General features: G+C 42.8%; 1 protein-coding gene across 1 annotated transcript in view; it reads right to left on the bottom strand.

Moving 5' to 3' along the window:
* Nucleotides 1–4,604: 4,604 nt before the first annotated feature.
* The window catches only part of SLC45A2 (solute carrier family 45 member 2), a 30,154-nt gene continuing 10,477 nt past the window's right edge, over nucleotides 4,605–24,281 (bottom strand). Inside the window, exons 3-7 of the mRNA XM_077896300.1 lie at nucleotides 16,298–16,623; nucleotides 12,331–12,474; nucleotides 11,515–11,638; nucleotides 7,134–7,345; nucleotides 4,605–4,870 (exon numbers count right to left, since the gene is read on the bottom strand). Of these exons, the coding sequence (XP_077752426.1) occupies nucleotides 4,649–4,870; nucleotides 7,134–7,345; nucleotides 11,515–11,638; nucleotides 12,331–12,474; nucleotides 16,298–16,623 (1,028 nt within the window). The 3' untranslated portion in view covers nucleotides 4,605–4,648. The remainder of the gene's footprint in view (nucleotides 4,871–7,133; nucleotides 7,346–11,514; nucleotides 11,639–12,330; nucleotides 12,475–16,297; nucleotides 16,624–24,281) is intronic.

Here is a 24,281-nt window from a genome sequence, read left to right as displayed (position 1 = left end):
GGGTGCGGGGTGCCCCCGGGGAGGGAAGGCTTCCAAACCAGGTGGAGGGAGGCCGCTGGCAAAGGGGCCCAGATCAGCGCCCCAGGACCAAGCCACCAGCCTGCGTCCCCTTCTCCCCCCACCCCCGCCCCACCTGTTCCTCTCCCTAAGCTGTCAACCCTGGGCAGGGTCGGGGTGCCCAGAAGCGGAGAAAAGAATCCGAAATGTAGGGAAACTGGGGCGCGAGGAAGCGGGGCTCAGCCAAGTGGTGCGCGGACAGTTGGGTGCGTGCATTGCAGAGACGTCTCTGGAGCTCCTGAGCGAGTCCTCCAAGCGCACCCAGCTGGGCGGGGGGCGCCTCCGGAACCCTCCCTTCGCGCCCTGGCGCGGGAGGCCGTGCTGCGTGGCCGCGCGGGGACCTGGTTCGGAAACTTCCCCGGAGCTGGAAGAAAGAGGTGACGACCTTGCCCGCCCGCCAGAGAGAGGCACCGCGAGAGGCACCTCCCACGGGGCCACCTGCCGTTTATCGCACCGCACGCGAGAGTGTGCACGCGGGACCCCAGGCTCAGGTGTCCCCCGAGGCAGAACGCTGGTCTCCAGGCCGCGCTGGCGATCACGTCGCTGCGGGAGGGAGCGGCTGCGGCGAGCGGGGGGCTGAACCGAGACCTCCGCAGGCCCCGGCCGCTAAAGGGGAAGGGGCAGCTCACGTGCCCCGTCGGTGACTGAGCAGAGGCCCGGCCGTCCCGGCTCCCCGAGCCGACTGGGTGCCGGTCTGCGCGCTGCAGGTGAGCTGGGCCCCGGAGCAACTTGAAAAGGTCTGAGTCGACCTGGGAGTGGGAGCTGTTCTGCAGCCACACACCCCCGTGCCCCCCCCCCGGCCCCCACTCTTCGAATATCCGGATGTCCAGTTGATAGAGGCTCTGGACCAACCAGCAAAGGGATGGCTGTGCCAGGGTTTCGTAGGCTTAGACAGAAAGCTAAGAGATGCTGTAGGAATGTGCAGGGGTGGCGGGTGGAGGCGCTCCTGGAAACCAGACTCCTAGAAGCAAATTTCACAGGCGGTAGGAGATGGGAAAGGGAATGGAAGGCTCCAGGAAGATCTGTCCTAAAGGGAAGAGAGCACAGGAGCCTGCTCGGAGGGATCGCCAGCATTCCTGGTGTGAGGCGCTCTCATTCTCACAAGGTGAAGGAGGCAAGGCCGGGAGTAAGAATTTCCATGGGACGAGACCTTCACTAAGTTCCACCTGTTCTAACCAGGGCCCTGCACAGTGAGCGTCTTTTACGAATTCCTCCTTAGTGCCCAGGCAATGCAGGGAGCCATCTCTGAAGAGTGACACGTTTCTTCGGAGGATTCTGTTCTGGTTACAGCAATCGAGTCCTTTCTTGAGGCTACTTAGAGAATGGGGTTCAAACATCAGTTTACCCATCCGACTGCCAGTTTTGACAGAGGTGCTACTCTTCTCTTTGGTGATCTAGTTTGGGATAAAAACAACAACAAAAACCCAGCAAGGTGGGCATCTACTGGTGTGATTATTTTAATATAATAAATAATCATTATACAAACATGTCTGTTTAGCATCTCAAACTGTAAATATTTTTGTAATTTTGTTGGAAATGTCCTGTATTGTCCGAGATTTAAGGATCAGTGTGGCCATTCACAGCCCTAGCATCCCTTATCCTGCTTTCTGTGACACAACACAGTGCAATTACTAAGCATTCATACCTTTGCCGCAAAAACAAAAGCTTCCTGATCTCAGTCCTGAGCAGTCTTGAGAAGTTAGCTTTTTTAGAAACAGAATAATGCTTTCCTTTTAAAGTAGTCAAATTCAGGACCCCCGGCTGGCTCAGTCAGTAGAGCATGTGACTTTTGATCTCTGGGACCTAAGTTCAAGCCTCACCTTGGGTGTAGAGTTTACTTTAAAAAATAAATAAAGTAGTCAGATTAGTCTTTCTTTGCCCTCTAGGAAGAAAAATTATTGATACTGATATTGAGTAGCAATTGGGCTAACAAAAATTGAACCGCAAGCCCCTCCAAGTCCCCCCAAACAAAATAAACATGCACGTGAACACCCAGAAAGAACAAACAGTAGTAGCATGGTAGTGTATCCATGTATGATGCTGATATTAGACTCATACTGAGAGACTCTCTTTATTAAAGGACCTTGCCATTTCAATTTTGACAATAAAATTCTGTGCTTGGGGTTTTTAGGAAAGTATGTTGAACTGTGTGCTTCTGCTGTGATGGGTAACAGAAACACAGGAGGGGCTAGGGACACGGCCTTCGTGAAAGAACACTGCAAAAAGAACAAACTGGTCCCCTCTGCACCTGAGGGCTTCTGAGAAGCTGGCTGGGGGGAGCAAAGACTATGACTTCTGTCTACTACAAAGAGAAAAAAATAAACTAGGAAATGGCCCAAATGTATTTTATTTTTTGGATGCCAGTTGTGTGCCAAGCCCTGTACTGGGTGCTGAGCTGACATATATCAACTAGATACGTTACTTTTACATTTAAAAGGAGACACAGCCACGCACACGAGGTCAATAAGCCATGGAACAAGGAGTTGAAAGTCATAGTAAGGGCTAAAAGAAAGGGCTATTGGAATATAGGGGATAGGGATCCCTGGGTGGCGCAGCGGTTTGGCGCCTGCCTTTGGCCCAGGGCGCGATCCTGGAGACCCAGGATCGAATCCCACGTCAGGCTCCCGGTGCATGGAGCCTGCTTCTCCCTCTGCCTGTGTCTCTGCCTCTCTCTCTCTCTCTCTCTCTCTCTCTCTCTGTGACTATCATAAATAAATTTAAAAAAAAATTATAAAAAAAAAAAAGGAATATAGGGGATGGAAAACTTGGCTCTGCTGGGAAGTCAGAGACTTCCTCATCAAAGTAGTATTTGAGATGGACCTAGAAATATGGGTACAATGTAGATGGGCAGGAATGGCAATTTAAACAGGCAGGGCCCTCACGTAGGGCCATAGAGAGGACATTTGAAGCAGAGGAAAAGCAGTGACTAAAGGTTGGAGATTGGAATGTCAGCTGCATGGTTGGGGAAGAAGGAAGCAAAGCGGTTTGGCTTCCTTTTCTTTCCCAGAATTTCCTGGGATTTCTGTTCATAATTTAGGTGTCCCTGTATTTGTTTTATTTGTCTGGGAATGGAACATTTTTGTCCCAGAGAGGAAACATATCATAGGTATACTGATAACAAGTATACTCAGTATACTGAGTTCTCAAAGGTGGTTAAAAGCCTTTGAAGTTGGCTTCTATCCACTCATTCAAACCTCAGTAAAGTTGAGTTAAAAGAACAGAGTGTTTATTTGAATATTTGAGTGTGTGTGAGTGTGTATATAAGGAGGATGGAGGTGGTGGTGGATGCATGCTCTCGCTCCTACCTTCGTGCCAGCCGCCCCACCCAGTGCTCCTGCTGAAAAGAGCTTCACTTGTAATAAAGACCATGCCCTGTGGTTGGCCAGAGATGACTACTTTTAACTTCTTGGGGTCCAGGTAAGATGGTCCTCAGCTGCAGGTCACCCTCCTAGCTCACCTGATTCACTGATTTCAAAATCTTCAATCACCAGAACAGTCTTTGGAGAAATGATCAGGAAATAAACATTGAACTCTGCAAATAATTCCATTTTTAAACCTTACAGAGGTCAGGGACAGATGGGAAAAGCAAGAGAGGTGGCTCAGTACCATTTCTTTTATAGTGCAGGGTATTGAGTCACATGGGGTCCTCTGAGCATTTGCTCATCATTATCCCACACTTATGGGGAAGGGACCAGGTGGTGTCCTTGATGGTTCCCCTAACTCAGTCATGACCTTGCAGCTCTAGGACAGATAATGTGACGGAGAGGGAGGAAGGAAGACTGGGGAAGATAGAGTGGTTTTGAGTATTGACTATCTCATGTAATTTATTGAATACTATACTGAACATGAAAAAGACAACACAGCTGTATGGGGACAGAATGGTCATCAATGTACCAGTTGTCCACCTTTATGATTGTGAGGCTGACAGGGAGCTGTGGCTGCCACTGCCTAGCATCACGAGAAAGGATCATACCACATACCATCTAGAAAAGATCAAAATTCAAAATTTGACGTATGGGTTTCTACTGAATGTGCATTGCTTTCCAAGTGTCATAAAGTAAAAAAAAAAAAAAAATTTGGTAAGTCGAACTGTTGTTAAGTCAGGGACTGTCTATATGAGGAAATCAAATATGAATTAAATACCAGTAAATTAATATCGTAAAATAAATCATCAGTAATATTTTGAGTATTGGTGAATTAGTGAAAAATATGACCCTCCAACAAAATACGGAACTCTGATTAAGAAAAAGAAAACACATGATAGAATAAACTCAGTTGTCATGTGGACAACCAGTCTGCTTCTCGAGTTCTCTCAAGGCTGGAAATACCAGGAGAGGTAGGCGCTCTCTCCCACACTCTGCCTTTGCCCCACTGAATGGAGGCAGAGCCCAGCCTCTCCTAAGATAAGCGATGCCTGACAGCAGCAAACTGTTGTGCAGAGGAGTGAGGTGTGGGCAGATTGTTGAGGCTGAAGTCATAACACAGGGTGTCCAGTGGGCAGACCCCAAAACTCCAGAGCCAAAAGAAGAGACTGATCTCCTGCCATGTACTTCCCTGTGTCTGAGAGTAGGGACAGTGTCTCTTTATTGACCTAATCCACGTATCTAACAAAGAGAGCCACAAAACAGCAGCCGATCAGCGCCAGCGCAGAGGCCGTGATGACCACGATGACGCTCCCGGCCTTGTTGACCAGAAAGCCCAGGCCACCTCCAACCAGGATCTGAGCCAGCTGCACCATGCAGGTGAGGACTGCGCAGTCCAGGCCCTGCCCTCTCTCGCCGCTGTCCAGGCTCCCTCCTCGGGCCTGCTGTCTCTGCAAGAGAAACACAGGAAGACATTTAATCTACATGAACAGTCCATTGGGGCAGAAGCTGGCACACTTTTTCTGTGAAGAGCCAGGTAGGAAATCCTTTCATGGTCTTGGTTGCAACCACACAACGCTGCCATTGTGGTGTAAAAGCGGCGGCAGTGGATAAACGAGTCAGTGTTCCAATATGACCTAATGGACATTGGTATTTGGATTTCATATCATTTTCACTTGTCACAAATGTTACCCTTCTATTGATTTTCTTGTAACATAGCATTTAAAAATTTTAAGAGAATTCTTAGCTCACCAGCCGTACGAAAGCAGGCGGCGGGCCACATTTGGCCCATGAGATGTAGTTTGCCCAGTCCTTGCTTTACAGTCACCAAGAAACTGCATGAGGCTGCTTTTCCTACCTGCCACAAAGTCTCACACACCCCTGTGAATGCCTGGGAAGGTTAAATGATTAATATATGCAAAATACCTCTTCCTAAGAAGTCAGTAGGTATAATATAATAGAAACTCAATAAATATCCCGTTTCTTTCCTTCAGTAGAGTTAAAAGTTCAAATATGATTAAGAAGGGTGTTGAAGCACAGATCTACATAGGAGAAGCAATATAAAAAAAGTAATTCAGCCTTTCAGAATGTGCTTGGTATGGACTGGTTGATAATGTTGCCATTTATCTGGTGTCTTGTACGTGCTAGGCCTTAGCCTTATGCAAGATTCTCTGGTTGTGTCACTTCTCTTTGTCCTCCCCTCTTCCCTGGATGCACACACTACCATGCCCATAGGACAACAGCAATACTAATAATTACCATTTTTTGAGTCTCTGCCAGGTGCTAGGTGGGCAGCATGCTAGGCAGGCCACCTGTACTACCTTGTTTTATTCCATTTTCCAATCACCATAAGGTGGGCATATTATTCCCATTTGCTTGATTAGGAAGCTCAGGCTCTGACAGTTTGAATGATAATTCCTATACAATTAAAGCGTAAAAAAAAAAGCAGTGTGCAGAAAAATGCACATTATGCTTTGAACACAAGAAGGAAAATAAGAAAACAGATTCATACTTGATTTTCATTTTAAAATGCTGGAAAGATAAACAAAAACCTCTTAAGTGCTTACACGTAGGCCCCGGAGGGACATAGAAAACGGGTAGGTGGAGCCACATGTATATATCGCTGTGGTTGTTGAACCATGTGAACATATAACCTTATCTAAAAATGAACTCATTTTAATTGATGTTTAATAAATAAATGAATAACGTCCCCAGTGTCACACAACTGCAAAGTAGGGGCAGCAGGATTTGAATCCACGTTTCTCTGAATCGAAAGCTTATGTGTTTTTGCCCTCATACCACCTAACCTTCTCCCAGGAGGGACAGTTCTTCACGGTAACTATCTCTAACAGCAAAACCCTTGCACACATGGAAACATTAGTGACAGCGTTCGTCAGGGGCGAGAACAGCCACAGACTCTTGTTTGGAAGCTTTTAACTCCTCTGCAACTCCACCCTGTGGCACTGGCCAGGTCAAATGATAGAGAAGCGGGCCAGCACTGCAACCACAGAAATGTGTTCAGTGTCTTTCAGCTTCACACTGTGGCAGAGTGAGCTTGAAGTTATCTCTTTAGCATTTTTATCTCTACGCCAAGTAAGGAAATGTTATACCTATTTTCATAGAGAAAAAGTTACATCTTTTGAAAAGAAGAGCTGCTGATCTTGGAGCAGAAATACCCAACCTACCGTTCTTTGGGGGCAATTTGGTGCCTTGCCCTCCAGCCTGATCTCCAAGACAGAGATGGGGGCAGGCCTCCCTGGAGGCAGCTGGTAGGGTGACCACCTGCAACCTCAGCTTTCCTCCCCCCACAGAGTCTGACTTGCTAAAGCCTGGCCTCCAAGGGAAATGTGGGTTAGGAATCTCCTACCCTTAACCAATAATTCCCAGAAATTCCACCTTTGCAGCCGCTGGGGGTGGGGGCCCCCAGGAAAGCTGCAGGTGAACTGGACATTGGGACAGTTGTCAGAATCCCCAGGCTCCCCTTTCTTTTCTTGCTGTGTGACTTGGGCTGCTTTCTCAGCATTCCTGAGCCCCCTTTTCCCCCCCAAAAAGATAACAGGGTAACAGTATCTCTCTACTGCCCTCCAGGTGCACAGAGCTGCAGAGGAAAGAGGACAGTGAAGCTGCTGCTTCAAGATCCTTATTTTCTAGCTCTGCCCTACATTTCTTACCCCATCCCCCCCTCTGCCTTTGGGGTGAGGTTCAATGACACACCTTCTCTTGCTCCTCGCGGTGGTACTTGGCAATGAGGTTAAAGGGCACAGTGTACAGAGTGCTGGACATCACACCAAACATGGTACACAGAGCCAGGGTGGAGTAGACATTCGGGAAGAGCCCAATAAATCCTGTTCCCAAGCCAAAGAGCAAATACCCTGTGAAGTAAAGACCCTTTAATCCGATGTAGGATACCAAAGGTTTCTGAAAGTCTGTGGGGAGAAGAAAGAAAGAAATTACAGCTGGCGGTGCCTCACAACACTTGGTAATTTCAGACAATCTTTCTTTTTGAAGATTCACTTTTTTTTTTTAGGAGTCTTCCTTTGATGCTGAGTCAGGAACAAAAGAACCTCCTTATCTGTGCTTAAAAACAGCTGGCTTTTGGAATCCATCTTAAATCCTGTGTATACAGAGGGCTAGAAACTGCCTTGCGAGGTTGATTTTCTTTTTCCACAAGGAAGGACCAGGCACTGTTCGGCAGGCAGTTGAATAGCAACAGAATGCAAAGGTGGGAAAAGCCCACATTGGCTATGGGATTGTGGGGATGCAAGACGGGGAAGAAAAGTAGGTCCTTTTGATTCACAGAGTCTAGCCTAATAGGACACAACAATCCAGGCCTATCTTGGCCCCGTGGCCCAAAGTCAGGCTGGAGGAAACTGAAACAACCAGATTTTAAGAATAATCCAAGTCATTTGGTCCTTTCCCCTCCATCTGAACATCACCTGCACACCTGAGAAGGAAGTGAAGAATGTCCTTTATCTAAAGACAGGTTCCCTGACTGGCCAACACTTCCCAGGCTGGTGAGGGGCCCTCACTGTACCCAGAACCTCCCTACTGCTGACTCCCTCACCATCTGTCCATTCCCTTATCTTTTCAAAATCTCAGCTTCCTCAACTAAAAAAAAATCTTAAAAAAAAAAAAAAGAAGAGACATTAATAAAACCCTTCTTTGTGATTGTCTCCAGGATCAAATGAGATCCCTAAAAACCTTTGCTCTTTCTTTTTAAATAGCTGTTTCTAATCTATACGCTCCCTATCTTTCCCCTGACCATTCTACTGGAACACATGAACCCAGGGGATGAGTGCTAAGACCTGAAATGTGTCTATTCAAGAATGAAATTTCCCCTATCTATACAAAGAACTGTTGGACTCACATGACATAGACAAGAAACCTAACCTGGATTACAACTGAATATATTATGAAACTAAACACTGTCTCATCCTATGGAAATCAGAGCTCTGAAAATGACAAGTGGGCAACATTGCTTTCTCTATTAAATCCATACCATCCCCCAGGGAGCTGTTGTCAAGGTTAAGAGTGAGAGCAGTATATAGTTAGTTCAGTTTCTGTTTGCTTAATGATTATACGAAAAATGTAATCTAGGTATCTCAGTATTTTTTTTTTTTTTTTTGGTATCTCAGTATTTAAAAGACACCATCAGTAGTCACTGGGGAAATGCTCTCATCCAATTATATAGGCCAGACAAGAAGAAGGTAAAAAAGCATAAAGCGCTATTTGGAAACAGAAGTAACTTCAGAACAAAGCCAAGCAAAGAATCCCTTATCTATGAAGAGAAATCAATGTGTAAAGGCCAAGCTGACTTGCCCTCTACTGGGTCTGATACCCAGTTGTGGTTATGTCCTCACACTGTGCCTCCCATTGGGATTGGAGGGAAATGCTGGATTTAAGCACCAGCTATGAATAGTACTGTAGGATATGAAAAATTGGCTACTTTCCAGTATTAAATATTGCCATTTTCATGGATCTGAGTATGCTTGCTATGCAAAAGGAACTTGAAAATACCATACCTCACCCTTCACCCTAGCAGCCAGATTGCCCTGCCAAACTGCATCTGGATAGAAATTCTGGATTCTCATCTGATGTTATGTGATGAGTCCAAAATAGAGGGTGCACTCTGGAATTGAAGGAATTGATTTTGCTCAGGGTGGGTTGGAATGCAGGGGGAAAGAACTTGGAAGACTTAACAGACAAAGTTACTTTGGAGCTGAGTCTAAAAGCATGATTAGCAGTTGTCCAGATGTGGAATTAGAAAGAGCATCTGGAGAAGGAGAAACCAAAAGCAGTAGAAAATCCACAGAGCTGAAGAAGTCTGTGTAGTGAGTCATGAGGTGTAGTGAATCTGAACTGGAGTGAGAGGGGTCAAAGTGCGAATCGGACCAAACTGAAAATCATGGAATGCCAGGCTGAGGACTTTGACTTTATCTTATGGTCATGGAGAGCCCCTGAAGATCCTTAAGGGCTGGATGGTATTTTATAAATAAAATTTTAGTTCTAATTCAAGTGAAAGGGATCCCACTGGTTTATACATTAAAATAACTTTGGAAAACGATTCAAATAATAGCTTATTGTACACAGAGCTTTTAACTCAACGGAGCCTAAAAATAACATGCATTTTAATTTTCAAGTGCCATGAAATGGAACTAAGACTAGACTAATGGAATGGTCCCTGGTAGGGATTCTTTGAAAAAAATTATTTTTTAATTGACACAAAACTAAAATACTTATTACTTGTGGAAAAAATGGGCTCCTCTTACAAGAATGAAGGTGGTAGTAAATATTCCCCCATCTCTAGAAAACATAAAGGGATTGAGATGAATAATTAGACCCTTAATCTACAACTCTCAGATTCTATTTTAAGTACTTGACATCTTCCTCTAAGAATGTTCTTAGTTCATGCACTCTAAGGGGGGAAAAGGAGAAATATAAGGTTTAAGCCGCTCTTATTTGCTTATCATAAATTTTTAAAAAATAAATTATATGGCTTCATGATTACTAGGCCATGAATTACTTACATGTTTGTATTAGGTTCCCTTTCCCCAGTTGTGCTATATTTTGAAGAGATTTTTTTTTTTTATCTTGCAGCAGGTTTCCTGCTGTGCTATGACTAGTTGGAGGTCAGACAAGGGGTTAATATATACATTCACTCTCTTCCCCCTAAAAAGCACACTTCAATGACAGAATGAGTGCCCCTGAGAATGCTAACAGGGATTGTCCTCCATCACTTCCCCCTTTACCACCTGGGTCACAATCTTGCTGTCCCCTGGGCCTGCCCAAATCTTAGAGCTCTGAGTTGGGGTCCAGCTATCTCCCCACAATCCAGGAGAGCTCCCTTTATTATTAGAAGCCCAATTTCCATTCCAATTCCATTCCAATGGGAGGCCTGCATACATTTTATTGGCTAGATTATTTCACTTAATTCAATGTATACAGAGCTTGGAGATTTCCGTATACATTGCTGGGCACCAAGTGATACTAGTGTTATAGTACATTAGTTTGGGAAGTTTGAAACTAGTCACAGGGGTGCCTGGGTGGCTCAGTCTCTTGAGAGGCCAACTCTTGATTTCAGCTCAAGTCATGATCTTGGATCCCTGGGATTGAGCCCTGCATCAGGCTCTGCACTCAGCGCAAAATATGCTTATCCCTCTCCCTCTGCTCCTCCCCCCACATGTGCACTCTCTCTCCTAAATAAATAAAATAAATAAAATCTTTTTTAGAAAAACACAATAAATAAAACCAATCACAGAAATCTCTTTGTTTGCAGTGTCTTTAGAACTGAAACTTAGCTAAGCAGGGGTTAATGGACTCCAGTCCCCATGGAAAGCTGGTACCTGAGAAAGAAAGTTGTCATCCTTAATCCTGGAACAGTGCTCCTATGACATGCCTTCCTCCCTCACTTGAGCTAAGGTCATTTTGCACATTAATTCTGTCACCTAGCATATTAACCATCCCTCCTATGGTCTGTCATCTACAGATCTAATAAACATATCTGTGAAACTCCACCAGTGATCTTTCTCCAGTAGAACATAGACCTGATAGTCAGTGCTGGGACTGTAGCCCTTGTGCATCCAATACTTCACTAACTTGTTTACAAGGTTTCCCTTTATTTTCTAGATAACTTTGATCAAGAACCCATGGATTCCAAGGAAAGTTTAATCAATGAGGAAAATAACATAGAATTCAGTATGGAAAAGGATACTTCCTGTGGTCCTTTCTAAGGGAATAGTTTTTCCTGATTTCCATAATTTATCAAGAATATGATGTTTTACTTATTTAATTTATTTATTTGAAAGAAAGAAAGAGAGAGAAAGAGAGCATGAGTGGGAGGGTCGGAGAAAGAGGGAGAGAAAATCCCAAGCAAATTCCATGCTGAGGGAGGAACCCAGTACGGGACTTCATCTCTTAACCCTGAGATCAGGACATGAGCTGAAACCAAGAGTTGGATGCTTAACCAACTGTGACACCTAGGCACCTCAAGAATCTGGTATTTTAAAGAGCAAAAGAATACATATAAATACATAAAATCCAATATTCTGCTATACCAGAGCCTTCTAGAAGACACCTTGAGGAGAAAGAGACTTACAAGAATAAAGTGAGGAAAACACGGAATTGATGCACAAGCCCCAACATCCAACCTCGACCCCTCTTTCGTAGATGAGAAACTCTGTGGAGTTGTGTGCACTGTAGGGATCCCCGTGGTATACAATCTGAAAGAGATTTGGGGCTGTTGAGATACAAATACAGTGTGGTAGGGACCCCCTTTCATGTACTCTGCTTCTCCATCCTGAGGAGCGACATGTCCCTGCCCAGGGGGCCCTTCCCAGGACACAGAGTTCATTCTCCCATGACCACATCACCCCTTTCATCCTTTTACACTTCTACTCAAGGACCTTCAAGAAGTCCTAATGCCATCAAGTCTAAACAGTATCTCTCTGGATCATTAATACCCTTCCTTCCACCTAATATCTGGCCCCCACCTGACTAAGCAACCCTGGTACCCTTCCTCTGGTATAACCAACAGGCTTCTTCTGACTCATTTCCACAATGCCATTCCTATTTCTGCTTGGAATGTTTTCTCCCTCTTCTCTCTCTGTCCAACTCCTATTCACCTTTCAATGCCAGGACTATACTATACCTCCTTTATTTAGCCTGCCATGACTACTGCAGCTCACATTGATTCTTTCCTGTTTGTTGTATTTGATAAGTCCTGGTCCCATAGAGATTTCTAGGGTATAGTAACTTGTTCTCCAGTTCCTGTCTATAAGACAGCTCCTTAAAGTACTCTTCCTTACATTCTTACTGTGTCCATCCTTGGGGTGAGCCCAGAAGAAACTCAACAGGTGCTGAGTGAAGGACTGATATGCAAGTCAATGAGTTTGTGCACAGACATGTTTATTACCTGGCCCATAAAATCTGTGAAGAAGAGCATGTTAGACAGGAAAGCAGTCCATCCAATGAAGTGGCTGATGCAAAGGCAGAGGTAATGGGAAGGCATATTCATCAGCACCCTCAGCAGTGAGGTCATGGTCATTGTCTTACTAATCTGGAATAAAACAGGAAACAGGTGTGACCTTCAGTGCAGACATACAGCCAGCTGTGTGAGCCAGAGCACACAGCCATGTCACATACGTGTCAGTCAATTACCCCCCAGCATCACACTTTCTGGGCATGGCACCAAGGTTTCCATGGAGGGGTCTTATAGGAAGTGCCCTGTCAAGTATGAGGGCCCTGAATAAGGTTTTGGAGACCTAAGGGTAAAAGGTCTGGAAATGGGGTTTGCTTTGGGCCAAGATGTAAGAGATATCTAGCATCTTGTCTTTGGATGGCAGAACCACTACATGAGGACAAGGCTCACAGATCTAAGCTAGCCCTTAGATGATTATAATTCTTAGATTTCTTGAATCTGAAAGCATGGTAGGCTAAATTCTAAGATGGCCCCATGATCCCTGTCCTCTGATATTACCCTATAATTATTCTATGCTACATGGCAGAGGGATTTTGCAGATTTAATTAAGGTTACTAATTTCTTGACTTTGAGTTAATCAAAAGGGAGATTATCTGGGTGACCTTAACCAAATCACATGAGCAATTTAAAAAGCAAAGAATTTTCTCCAGGTGGGAGCAGAAGAGGAAATCAGAGTTTCAAAGCACAAGGGTTGCTGGCTTTGAAGGTGGAAGGGATCACATGAAAGGGATCTTAGAGTAGACTCTAGGAGATGAGAGTGACTTCTTGCCATCAGTCAGTAAGAAAATAAGCAGTTTAGTCCTACAAACACAAGGAACTAGATTCTACTTGAATGAGCCCTAAAGCTGATTCTTCCCCAGTTGAGCCTCCAGATGAGAATGCTCCTCCATCAACATATTGATTTCAGCCTTGTGAGACCCTAAGCAGAGAACCCAGTTGAGCCCACCCAGAACTCTGATCTACAGGACTGTGAGATAATATATATGGTTTTAAGCTGTGCAAACTGTGGTAATTTGCTAGGTAGCAATAGAAAACTAATACAAAGAGCAAATCAGCTCCCTGGTTTTGGTCAAGTGCCTCTTCCTAGTTTATTTCTCTGGATCCTGCCATGAGCCAGCACATGTAAATGAGCCCTTTGTGGGCAGTCCGGGTGGCTCAACAAGGTGGATTAGCCCAGGGCCTGATCCTGGACACCCGGGATCAAGTCCCACATAGGGGTCCCTGCATGGAGCCTGCTTCTCCCTCTGCCTGTGTCTCTGCTTCTCTGTGTGTGTGTGTCTCTCATAAATAAATAAAATCTTTTTAAAAAATGAGCCCTTTGTGGAGTCTAAAGTGAAGACAATATAGAATACACACACATACACACACACACACAATCAATACACATACCCATATTCTTTAATTTAGACTTAAATTATGTTAAAACCAGCAGCTATACTTTTTTTGTATCAGAAGCTTTGAGAAAATCAGAAATTTTGAACTACTGACACAACTGTTTTGAAATACAAAGAATAAAACAGCTTTCAGCATCTTGTTATATAAGAGGAGAAAGAAACCTTGGGAATATTAAGACACTCACTGAGACTATAAACATCAATCATTGTGGGATGATAGGTTTTGTCAAATCTTTATCTGTTCTTAATCTTGACACAATGAAATTGAGTTTTGGCTACTTTATTTACAAGGTATTCTCATGGGAGTTTCTATTTTAACTATAATGGCTATTTTACAATTCTTAATTTTATATAATAATGCTTTTTAATTCTTCATTGTGGAAAATATATTTACTTTTTGTACATTTATTAGATAAATTGAGTTTTTTAATTTTTCAATTTTGTAGTATTTAGCCTACTGGCCATGACTGAACTGATCTTCTCATGCAGTCATTCCCACCCTTATCCATGGCACATACGTTCCAAGGCCCCCAGTGGATGCCAGAAACTGCACATGGTACTGAACTGTATATAGACTATGTTTTTTCTTGCATACCAATGATAAGGTTTAATTTATAAATCAGACACAGTAGGAAATTAACAATAACATAATAAAATAGAACAATTATAACAATATACTGTAATAAAAGTTGTGTGAATGTAGTCTCTCTCTCCCAAAATACATGATTATGTTATACTCACTCTTCTTATTCTCGTGATGCCATGAGATGATAAAATGCCTATGTGATGAAATGAAGTGAGGTGGATGACATAGCATTAAGCTACTATTGACCTTTTAACAGTAAATCATCTGCTTCTAGACAGTGGTTGACCATAGGTAACAGAAAGATAGAAAGTGAAACTTCAGATAAATGAGGACGACTGTACTTAGTATTTAAAAAGTATAGATATTGGGATCCCTGGGTGGCGCAGCGGTTTGGCGCCTGCCTTTGGCCCAGGGCGTGATCCTGGAGACCCGGGATCGAATCCCACGTCGGGCTCCCGGTGCATGGAGCCTGCTTCTCCCTCTGCCTGTGTCTCTGGCTCTCTCTCTTTCTCTCTGTATGACTATCATAAATAAATAAAAAATTAAAAAAAAATAAAAAGTATAGACATTCCTCTGGAAGTAGGAAAAATAACTTTCTTGCCCATAGAATATGGTAACTGTCAAAATAAATGTTAACTGAAAAATAAATTCAATGCACGATTGTTACTTTTTACTCAACCATAGGAAGAAGCTAAGGGCATAGAACAAAAATCAACAGGAGCCCGCAGCTGGCGCAGTTGGTAAAGCATGCAGCACTTGATCTCAGGATTGTAGGTTTGAGCCCCTGTTGGGTTTAGAGATTACTTTAAAAAATAAAAATGAAATCTTTAAACAACAACAGCCTGAATTTCATGCCTCAGACTCAGTGATTTATTCTTCTTTTCCTTCTTTTCTTTCCAAAAATGCAAAGTCTTTAAAAGTGAATGTGGCCAGAAGTATTCATTCTCATTCCAAATATTAATTTATGCTTCTGCCTTATACATAATTTTCATCCTACTTTCATTGTTAATCTAATTTTCCCTGTCATCCAAAAATAAATATGAGCTTTCAAATTGTGCCTAGTATTTCTGTAAAAGCTGGGAATGTAAATATTCAAAGCCCTTTGGGTATTTTAACTCAGAATGAAAATTCAGCTGGCATCTTATTATGTGACTCATCTGTTCCCTTGGTGAAGCCCTTTCAATGATTCTGAGCCCTTGGGAGTTGCTCTACTGAACGTAATGTACACTTTTGTCAACTGGAGATTGGGTGGTGGTGCATTTATACATGAAAAAGGCCCAGAGCTGAGAGTGGGGAAGAGAACTTCCTAAGAGTACACTCAAAAGGAGACCATTGAAATGATAAAGTAAGCAATGATGGCATGAAGGAATTGAGGATGAATTTTATGGGATCCAGTTTGAATCCTGAAATAATTCAGGCCTCCTCTTGCCATTAAAAAAAAATTTCCAATTTCCAAACTGTACTGCCACCTCTCTCGTTTTGGAAAATAAGTATATTTGACCTTGGAATATGTATTGGTATAAACTGGTATTATTATGCCCCCTATTACAGCTGTAAATTCTTGAGCACAGGGAGCAGAGATTAATAATCTGTTTTATGATCCCTCAATACCTAGTAGTGCTTTTCATGTACTTGGTACCCAAAGTAGTTTGTTGAATAAATGACTATAATATGCTCATTTATTTATATAAAGCTTAAAAAGCACTTTTGCATGCCTTATCTTAGTTAAATATCCCAATAGTCCTAGAAAATAGATAGGCTAACCCAACAAGAGAAGTCGGACTCATAGAGATTGACTGAGCTTGTATGAAAGTTGTTAGAGCAAAAAAAAAAAAAAAAAGAGAGAATAATAAAAAAAAAATAAGAAGGGTAAGAACAAGGATATTTTTCCTGAGTAAAGAAAAAAGAATTTGCATCTTACCTGTTTAGAAGGATTTGGGGTTTTTTCTCCCTGCAATGCCAGCTCTGGGTTTACATAACCGTTCTTAGCTTTCTCAATAGACCCATACTGGTACATTTTGTCTGATGACAATAGAAAATCCTGGGGTGCTTGCTGTGGGGGAATGTCCTTTGTAACATCTCTAAGTGGGGCTTCAGGGATACTGCAGAGATGAATAATAAAACACAAAGTAAGCACCAAGGCGGAGAAGAAGAACATGACCTGGAATTCTGAACCCAATACTCTTCCTATCTCCAGATGGGCCCAGTCGATGGCACCCAAAAGGTAACCCAGGGCACCTCCAAAACCTGGAAAACAAGAAAGAACTGTATTAGCATATTTAGCAAACCATCTTCTTTCTCATGGAGTCCGGACCCTCCCCTTCAGTGGGAAAACTCCCAGAGGTGAGCAGAGGCACCTGCTTTTGATGGAGTTAACACAGCAGGAGGCCAAGACATTCACAATCACAAAACAGGGGCTCAAGCTTGGCTCTGGCATGTGCTTGCTGTGCCCTTGGACTTCACTCATCATACGGGGGTAATAACAGAAGAGTAACCTACAAGTAGGGTCATGATTAGAAAATGGACTAGTGCCAGACACAAATATTGCCACCATCAGAAGTCCTGTGGCCTTTCAAAATTGCACTCTCTAAACTGCTGCAGAACTATAATTCCTGCCCTTACAAAGCCCCAGAAAAAAACTGGGGCTGGACTGCAGTAAAATTATTTGTATTGGCATTTATCTGTTAATAGGCTTCCTTTGCAAAGATCAAACAGCTTTGGACTCTGTCTTCTTTCCTCTGTTAGAAGCTAAAGGAACTTGTTCCAATTGATAGTCACAGAACAAATAATAAGTTGGATATGTTGAAATATGGAAGTCTCTCTGATGTTTGCTTCACCTGCTTTTGCCAAAGACGGTGTGATTTGGGGGACATTGAGGAAGGACTTCCCCAAATCAATCCTGCTCTAATGGTCTAATATTTGAAATCCTATTAGTAGTGATTCATCCGTTTTGGATTTTAAAATACAAGTGCGGGATCCCTGGGTGGCGCTGCGGTTTAGCGCCTGCCTTTGGCCCAGGGCGCGATCCTGGAGACCCGGGATCGAATCCCACGTCGGGCTCCCGGTGCATGGAGCCTGCTTCTCCCTCTGCCTGTGTCTCTGCCTCTCTCTCTCTCTCTCTCTGTGTGACTATCATAAATAAATAAAAAAATTAAAAATAAAATAAAATAAAATAAAATACAAGTGCCCCTGACCTGGGCAAGACACATACTACTCAGCACCAAAGTAGTAAGTGCTCCTCAGATGTTTCTCCTGGTGGCAGGTATCAGTGATTCTGGAAATGCAGGGCACGGGGACACCCAGGGGTGGGAGGGTACCCAGGGAAGTAAGGAGATGGATGCCAAACACACCTCCTACCTACATCACAAACTTAAATAGGGCTGATCACTCTGTCAGATACCTTTAAATGTCAACTTCCCATCATGCCTTACCAAACACATGTATCTGCCTGGCCAGAAATACTTTGTTATTGTTTTTCTTGTGTGAATGAAGACTCTATTTTATTTCCCAAATAAAGACAATATTCTCACAAACCAGGGAATCAAGGAAGAAAATGAAACTTAAGGAATTTTCTAACTGTAACTCTAAACACCCAGAATAAACCCTGACCCCAGGAACACAAATCTGAATGTCAAATACCATGACTCTTAATTTATCCCGAATGGTGGGAGAATGGGTGATTCTAGTCACTCTTCATTCTCATTAGTTACAATTTACTATAGAAGATATTTACAGATGACAAACTCCTTAACCAATGGATTTCAAAAATAAAGCATCATTGTTATGCCCTGAGTGCCAAAGCATTATAAGACAGACTTATGGGAGACTGTGGCAAATGAGTACAATGAGGTGAAACATACGTCTTGTGCCAACAGGAGTATATGGTCTAGTTACGGGCAATGGGCATGTACATAAACAGATAAATGACACATATGGGACCTGTCCTGGATGGTGGGTCCCAGGCTTTGAGAGGAAGGGAGGCCCCTGAGCCAGCCACACTCTGTTATGACACAGAGGGCAGTTCTGGGACTAATGGTGCCTCTGGATCACTATTAGACAATGACTCTCTTTATCTAATCATGGAGGTACCAAGGGTGTCAGAGGTCATGTGCTGAACCAAGCAATCAACCAATAAAGATGTACTAAATTTCAAACACTATTTGGGGTTGTATTATAAATCAAGATTTCCCAATTTCAGCACTACTGACATTTTGGGCTGAAGAATTCTTTGTTGTGAAGGGCTATTCTGTACATTAGGATGTTTAGCAGCATTTCTGGTCTCTCCGCACTAGATGCCAGTAACAACTTCACCAGCCTGACAAACAAAAATGTCTCTAGACGTTGCCTAATGTCCCATAGGAGGCAAAATGGCCCCCAGTTGAGAATCCCCGACCTTAATTAATCCTATGAAAAGCTTACACATTCCTTTTTTGAAACTATTTATCATTTGTTACCAGGTCAATGGTTGTTATATTGTCATTTAATTCTGTCATTTATGCCTCTTTCCTTCACACTTACCATGCCACTGAGCAAAGGAAATGTAGAGCAAAAGACTCCTGCCTATTTAAAAGAATTTATATGTGAAATAAATCCTCTGCTGTGCAACAGAATGGTGGTTTTATTTCATGCATATAAATATGTGGGTATAAATCTAATGACAGACTTATATTCAATATCGACTAGACTGATCGAGTCCTACAATTGGAGGGTTTCCAAGTCTATTTTTATGTCTGCTGGCTTAGTGTACATCAATAAAAATTGTTGAGCACTGAACATATGTAAAGGACTCTCCTAGCTTCAGCACCCCATCCCTTCCTCCCCAGAAGGCAGTTCTAAGTGAGAGAAGCAGGTAAGTAAACAATTACTAAAAAAAACAAGACAAACAAACAAACAAAAAACTAATAAATGATGCTAGAACTGTGAGCTGGGTACTCAAAGAGTATAGAAGATTTCTGAAGAGTTTATTTGTTATTGGTGCCTAGTTAATGGTACCGAGAGGATGTTGATTATTAATAATTATTATAGGATCCCTCTTGATTAGCAATGAAGTTCCATAAGCTTTCAATATATCAGTGGATGCAAAGATTTTAGAGATAGAAAGATATTTAAACTCTTCCAGTTGAATTAGATCTGAAAGCCAAGGGCTTACATGGTTAAGTGACAGGGGACAGCATGGAAATTAGGGGTTTGGAATTTACCCTGCTTTCAATCCCCACCTGGGTGTTTTCTAGTCATGTGATCTTGGGCATTTCTCTGAGAAATGGGGATGATGAAATGGGGACTCCTATGAGTTTTGTGAGGGTTAACATGACAATACATGTAAAGCGTCAGTCCATATAGTGATAGAAGCAGGGCCCAAACCGAGTCCCTATAGACTTGCTACAGAAACCCTAATTCAGAAGTGGGAGAAGAGGGACGCCTGGGCGGTTCAGTGGTTGAGTGTCTGCCTTTGGCTCAGGTTGTGATGATCCCAGGGTCCTGGGATCGAGTCCTGTATCAGGCTCCCCTCAGGGAGCCTCTGCCTCTGCCTGTGGCTTCTCCCTCTGCCTCTGGCTCTGGCTCTCTCTGTGTCTCTCATGAATAAATTAATAAAATCTTAAAAAGAAGAAGAAATGGGAGAAGACAACTACTGCCGGTTGTCACTCAGGGTGACAATCTGCCTAGAGCTGGCTGAAAAGACTTGGACATTGAGTCCAGTGACTAGAATCCAAGGATAATTCTGGAGGCTGACCTAGGCCTACCACAGACCAAGCAGGGCAAGTGGGAAGTACTGTGGAAGCACCACGTATCCCAGACCTGGAAAGAGTAGCAACTGTAAGTGCCTGATTTAAAAAATACCAGTCTAAAGCAGTGCTTCTTAAATGTTCATGTGTGCATGAACATATAGACATCTTATTAAAATGCAGATTGCCCTGGTCTGTTTGGGTTTATATAACAAAAATGCCCTAAACTGGGCGGTTTACAAACCACAAAGATTTACTTCTCACAGTTGTGTTAGCTGGGAAGTTTATAATTGTGGCATCAGCAGATTGTGTGTCTGGTGAGGCATGCTAATTCCACTCATGAGGCCTCATGACCTAATCACCTTCTAAAGGCTCCACCTCTTCATACCATCACATGGGGTATTAGGTTTTTAACGTGTACATTTTAGTGGACAAACATTGAATCTATACCACAGGTTCTGACTTTAAAGATTCAGGGTATGGCCTGAGAGTCTACATTCTTTTCAAGCTCCCCAGTGACACCAGTGCTGCCAATCCAAACATCATTCTGCATAGCCAGGTAAGACAGCAGTTTGCAATCAAACGTGCTCCACCCTTATCTAAAACTCTAACCTAGGGAATGGGACTTTGTAGTCATAGGATATTTGACCAACAATGCAAAACTGATAAAGCACAATGATGTGCAGTTGTGAAAAAATGAGGTTAAATTGCAGACATTATTAGGGTTCTATGATTTGTATTGTTTTTGTAGCCTAATAGAGAAATTACCCCAAAAATATTACAGAGAAGTTATAGTTTTACTGCCCTGTAGAAAGTTAGTCAAATTTATATCCAACCTTTTACTTTTGCTGATCACATACACACACCCTGTAAGAACTTAGAGAAACGGTTCTTTATGCCTTCCCTGTCAGTTCCCTCATTAATTAGTTGAACAAAATTTTGACATCTGCTTCAAGTAATTTAGGGAATTTCCAATCCTCTCTTCTCTTTGGGAGGGGGGTAAAAACAAACAAACAAACAAACAGACAGACAAAACTGTTTCATTTGTCCAAAAGCTACTATAGGATGTAGCTAAATGTTACAACAGAACATGGCCTGAGGGAATAGTGGGCCATTAGGGTAATTATTCCATAGGCACCTATTACAACTCTGGATAGAAACATTTAAACTGAATCTATTCACACCCTCAGATATGATGAAGGCCAGCAGAGGGCTCTAGGGATTCACTGAACGCATTCCTGTCTGCTGCTGCTGCTTAAGCTAAGGATTTTATCCTCAAAGATAGTCCTCAAGACAAAGCCAAGTCATCTTAGCTGCAAGAAAGGCCAATACCAACCCCCACATCTAAATCCAAACTGCATTTATCTCTCTGCCAACATCAGCCTCGTTGGGGCCTCTGGAATTAATCACCAGGTTATTGGCCAAACCAGAAGATGGAACATCTACAGGACATCTGCTAATGTCAGATAACTAGGCTTTACAAAAACTTGACAAAGAAGAGCCCACAAATGATCCAGCTGGCTCCTTCACGGAGCCAGGCCACGTTGTCACACTCAGACCACAGCCAATCTCAGAACAATGAGTGTCTTGACAGACAGATGTTATATTTCATAAAACTTATGATACAACTTGAACAATGGCTCATCGTGGAAGAAATCCAAGCATATAGAAATAGGGTTGTTTTTCTTTAGTTCACAGCTATAACAGGTAAAATGGGTAGCTTGGGGAGTTTCAGGACCAAGGAATCTAAAGGGTCTGTGTGTCTACTAGGTGCCTATAATTGCCTCTCTGCTTCAGGTGTGTGGCTTAACAATCCACATTCTGATGGCAAAATAGCTCAAGTCCAGAGAGCTAAAAGTGTGGTGCCAGCTACTTCACCTCAACAAGAGATCAGACTAAAAAATCCCCCAAATTCCTATGGAGTTCATGAGAGAGTGATTCTAACTCCATTCTACATGCTAAGAAAATAGCAACGAAAGTGTTCAATTAAGTATATGGTTCCTATCTTCCCCCAACATATACACGCTAACAAAGTAAGTACTAGCTACCATGTGTGGATGTGTGTCCTTGAACCCATTTGTCATTAAAGATTGATGGAGCACCCACTCTCCAAGAATTGTGCTAGGCACTATGGACACAGGAATGAATAAGACAGGCATGACCTGTCCTCTCAGAGGCCGAGAGTACAAAGAAAATCAATCAAGAAGATATATATACTCTGGTCAAAGACAGAAGACACAAGTAGCTTGACATTCTTCAGGTTTACAAGGCAATTGTTCTCCTAAAAGATGGTTAGATAATATATTTAAAGTGTTCACCACTGTTTTCATCCACCCACCACTACCTGCGGTCCTGTGGTATTTCCATATGTTCTTGTCCCTTTGGGCCCTCCCTTCACATTCAAGCTGAACCAGGATAACTTACGGCTTTGGAGAAAGGACATGAAAGTAGAAAGCAGTGAGACAAGAATTTGTCTTCTTGCTTCTGAGTTTCAAAAGCCCTTAGGCTTCAGAGGCACAGAAGGAAGATTCAGTAAAAAAAAAAAAAAAAAAAAAAAATGTGATTTAAGAGCAAGGCATTCATAATGGGTGCACATGTGCTGGTGAATCCTACTGCAGTGGTGGTTCTGCTCCTTGCTCTTAGGGCCTATCTGGTACTGAGGGAGTGGGAGTTGGAGAGCAGAACCACCCCCAAATGGCTTGAGGGGGATCCCAGAACAGAAGGGACCAATGCTTCATTCTTCTAGGCAGACCCCAGGGAGGCAATAAGACCTCAGGGAAGAAATGGTTTGCAGTGGGTCTAGATAGACGAGCTTATTATGTGTCAGGCTGTGTTCTAAGTGCTTGACATATATTGACTCATCCAATCCTCACAAAAACACTTTGAGGAGGGTATATTAAAGATATTTAATATATATTATTGCTTCATTAGCATTGAGCCCATGGGCAACAGCACTGAAACTCATGCCTGAACAACACTTCACACATGAATTTTCTCCACAAGGCACATCACAATGTTCTTGCCCTTTTGAATTCTAGACAGCACTTTAGCAGTACATTTGGGACCATTTTAAACAGTGAAGTCAGATACACACAAAAAAGAATAAAAATGCAAATAATTTGGCACTAAATACCTCATGAAGAGGACACTTGTTTACAACATGAGAACCCAATGAGAAGTAGGAGGTCACCTTGATCTATCTCACACAGGGAATGAGGCCTTGGGCAGACTCAAATTGCCCCCAATACAGTCTGCACTTGTTTGTAAATGACTGAAAATGAGCTACCTGTACTGCTTTTGATGTTACACATAAGATTTACTGAGCGAATTTGCAAATACGAGTCCATGAATAATTGAGCAACTGTATTTTATCTCTATGTTAGAGAAGAAGAAAGGAAAGCACGCAGAATCACAGAGTTCATTCACCTCACCCTGGCATGGTGTGGGAAGCGCAGAATGGCAGGTAGGGAGCCAAGAAGCCCGCGGTTCTGCAGGGCCCTCACAGATGAGAATAAGGGTTACTCAATTGTGACTTCAGCTTGAGCATTGAGAAGAAGTAGGACAGTGGACATCTCAGTAAATACCATCTCAAACAGGTGACACTAAAACCCAGGAACCCTCTGCCCCAAACCCTTGCATTCTAAGTACCCAGAACTTAGAGGTAACCTTGGGGAAAGGGATGGGATAACATTCCAAACTGAGGCTAAATTTTCACCATCCCGTGGCAATGAGGCTCAACACTGGAGTGATGAAATTTGTGGCTTGGGATCCACGCCCATTTCAGACATAAAGATTTATTCAATACTTTGCATTGTTGAGCATTATTGACGCTGTAGGCAAAAAGTTTGCAGTAAAGCAATGTTGAAATCATATTCTTCTCCATCATTAAACAAATAAATGCAGAGAACTGGCGTAGGGTGTTTGCCAGAGGTCAATGCACTGAATTTGCAATTTGTGTTCCTGCCGAAAGTTACTAATATGTGCTAGTACATCTAACGCAATAATGGTTCACATGAAAGTATTCACCTTTATTATCCCATGAGAAATTTCAGGTATCTTATCTGAACTAGGGGAGCAATAGTAATGCATATGCTCAAATAAAGAAACTGACAAATTTGACAAATTTTGACAGAAAAGACAAATTCTTTATTTGAGCATATGCATTACTATTGCTCCCCTAGT

Source organism: Canis aureus, chromosome 4, assembly GCF_053574225.1.
Source record: "Canis aureus isolate CA01 chromosome 4, VMU_Caureus_v.1.0, whole genome shotgun sequence".
Taxonomy (NCBI): domain Eukaryota; kingdom Metazoa; phylum Chordata; class Mammalia; order Carnivora; family Canidae; genus Canis; species Canis aureus.
The sequence above is the reverse complement of the archived record's forward strand: the minus strand, read 5'-3'. Positions and strand labels throughout refer to the sequence as shown.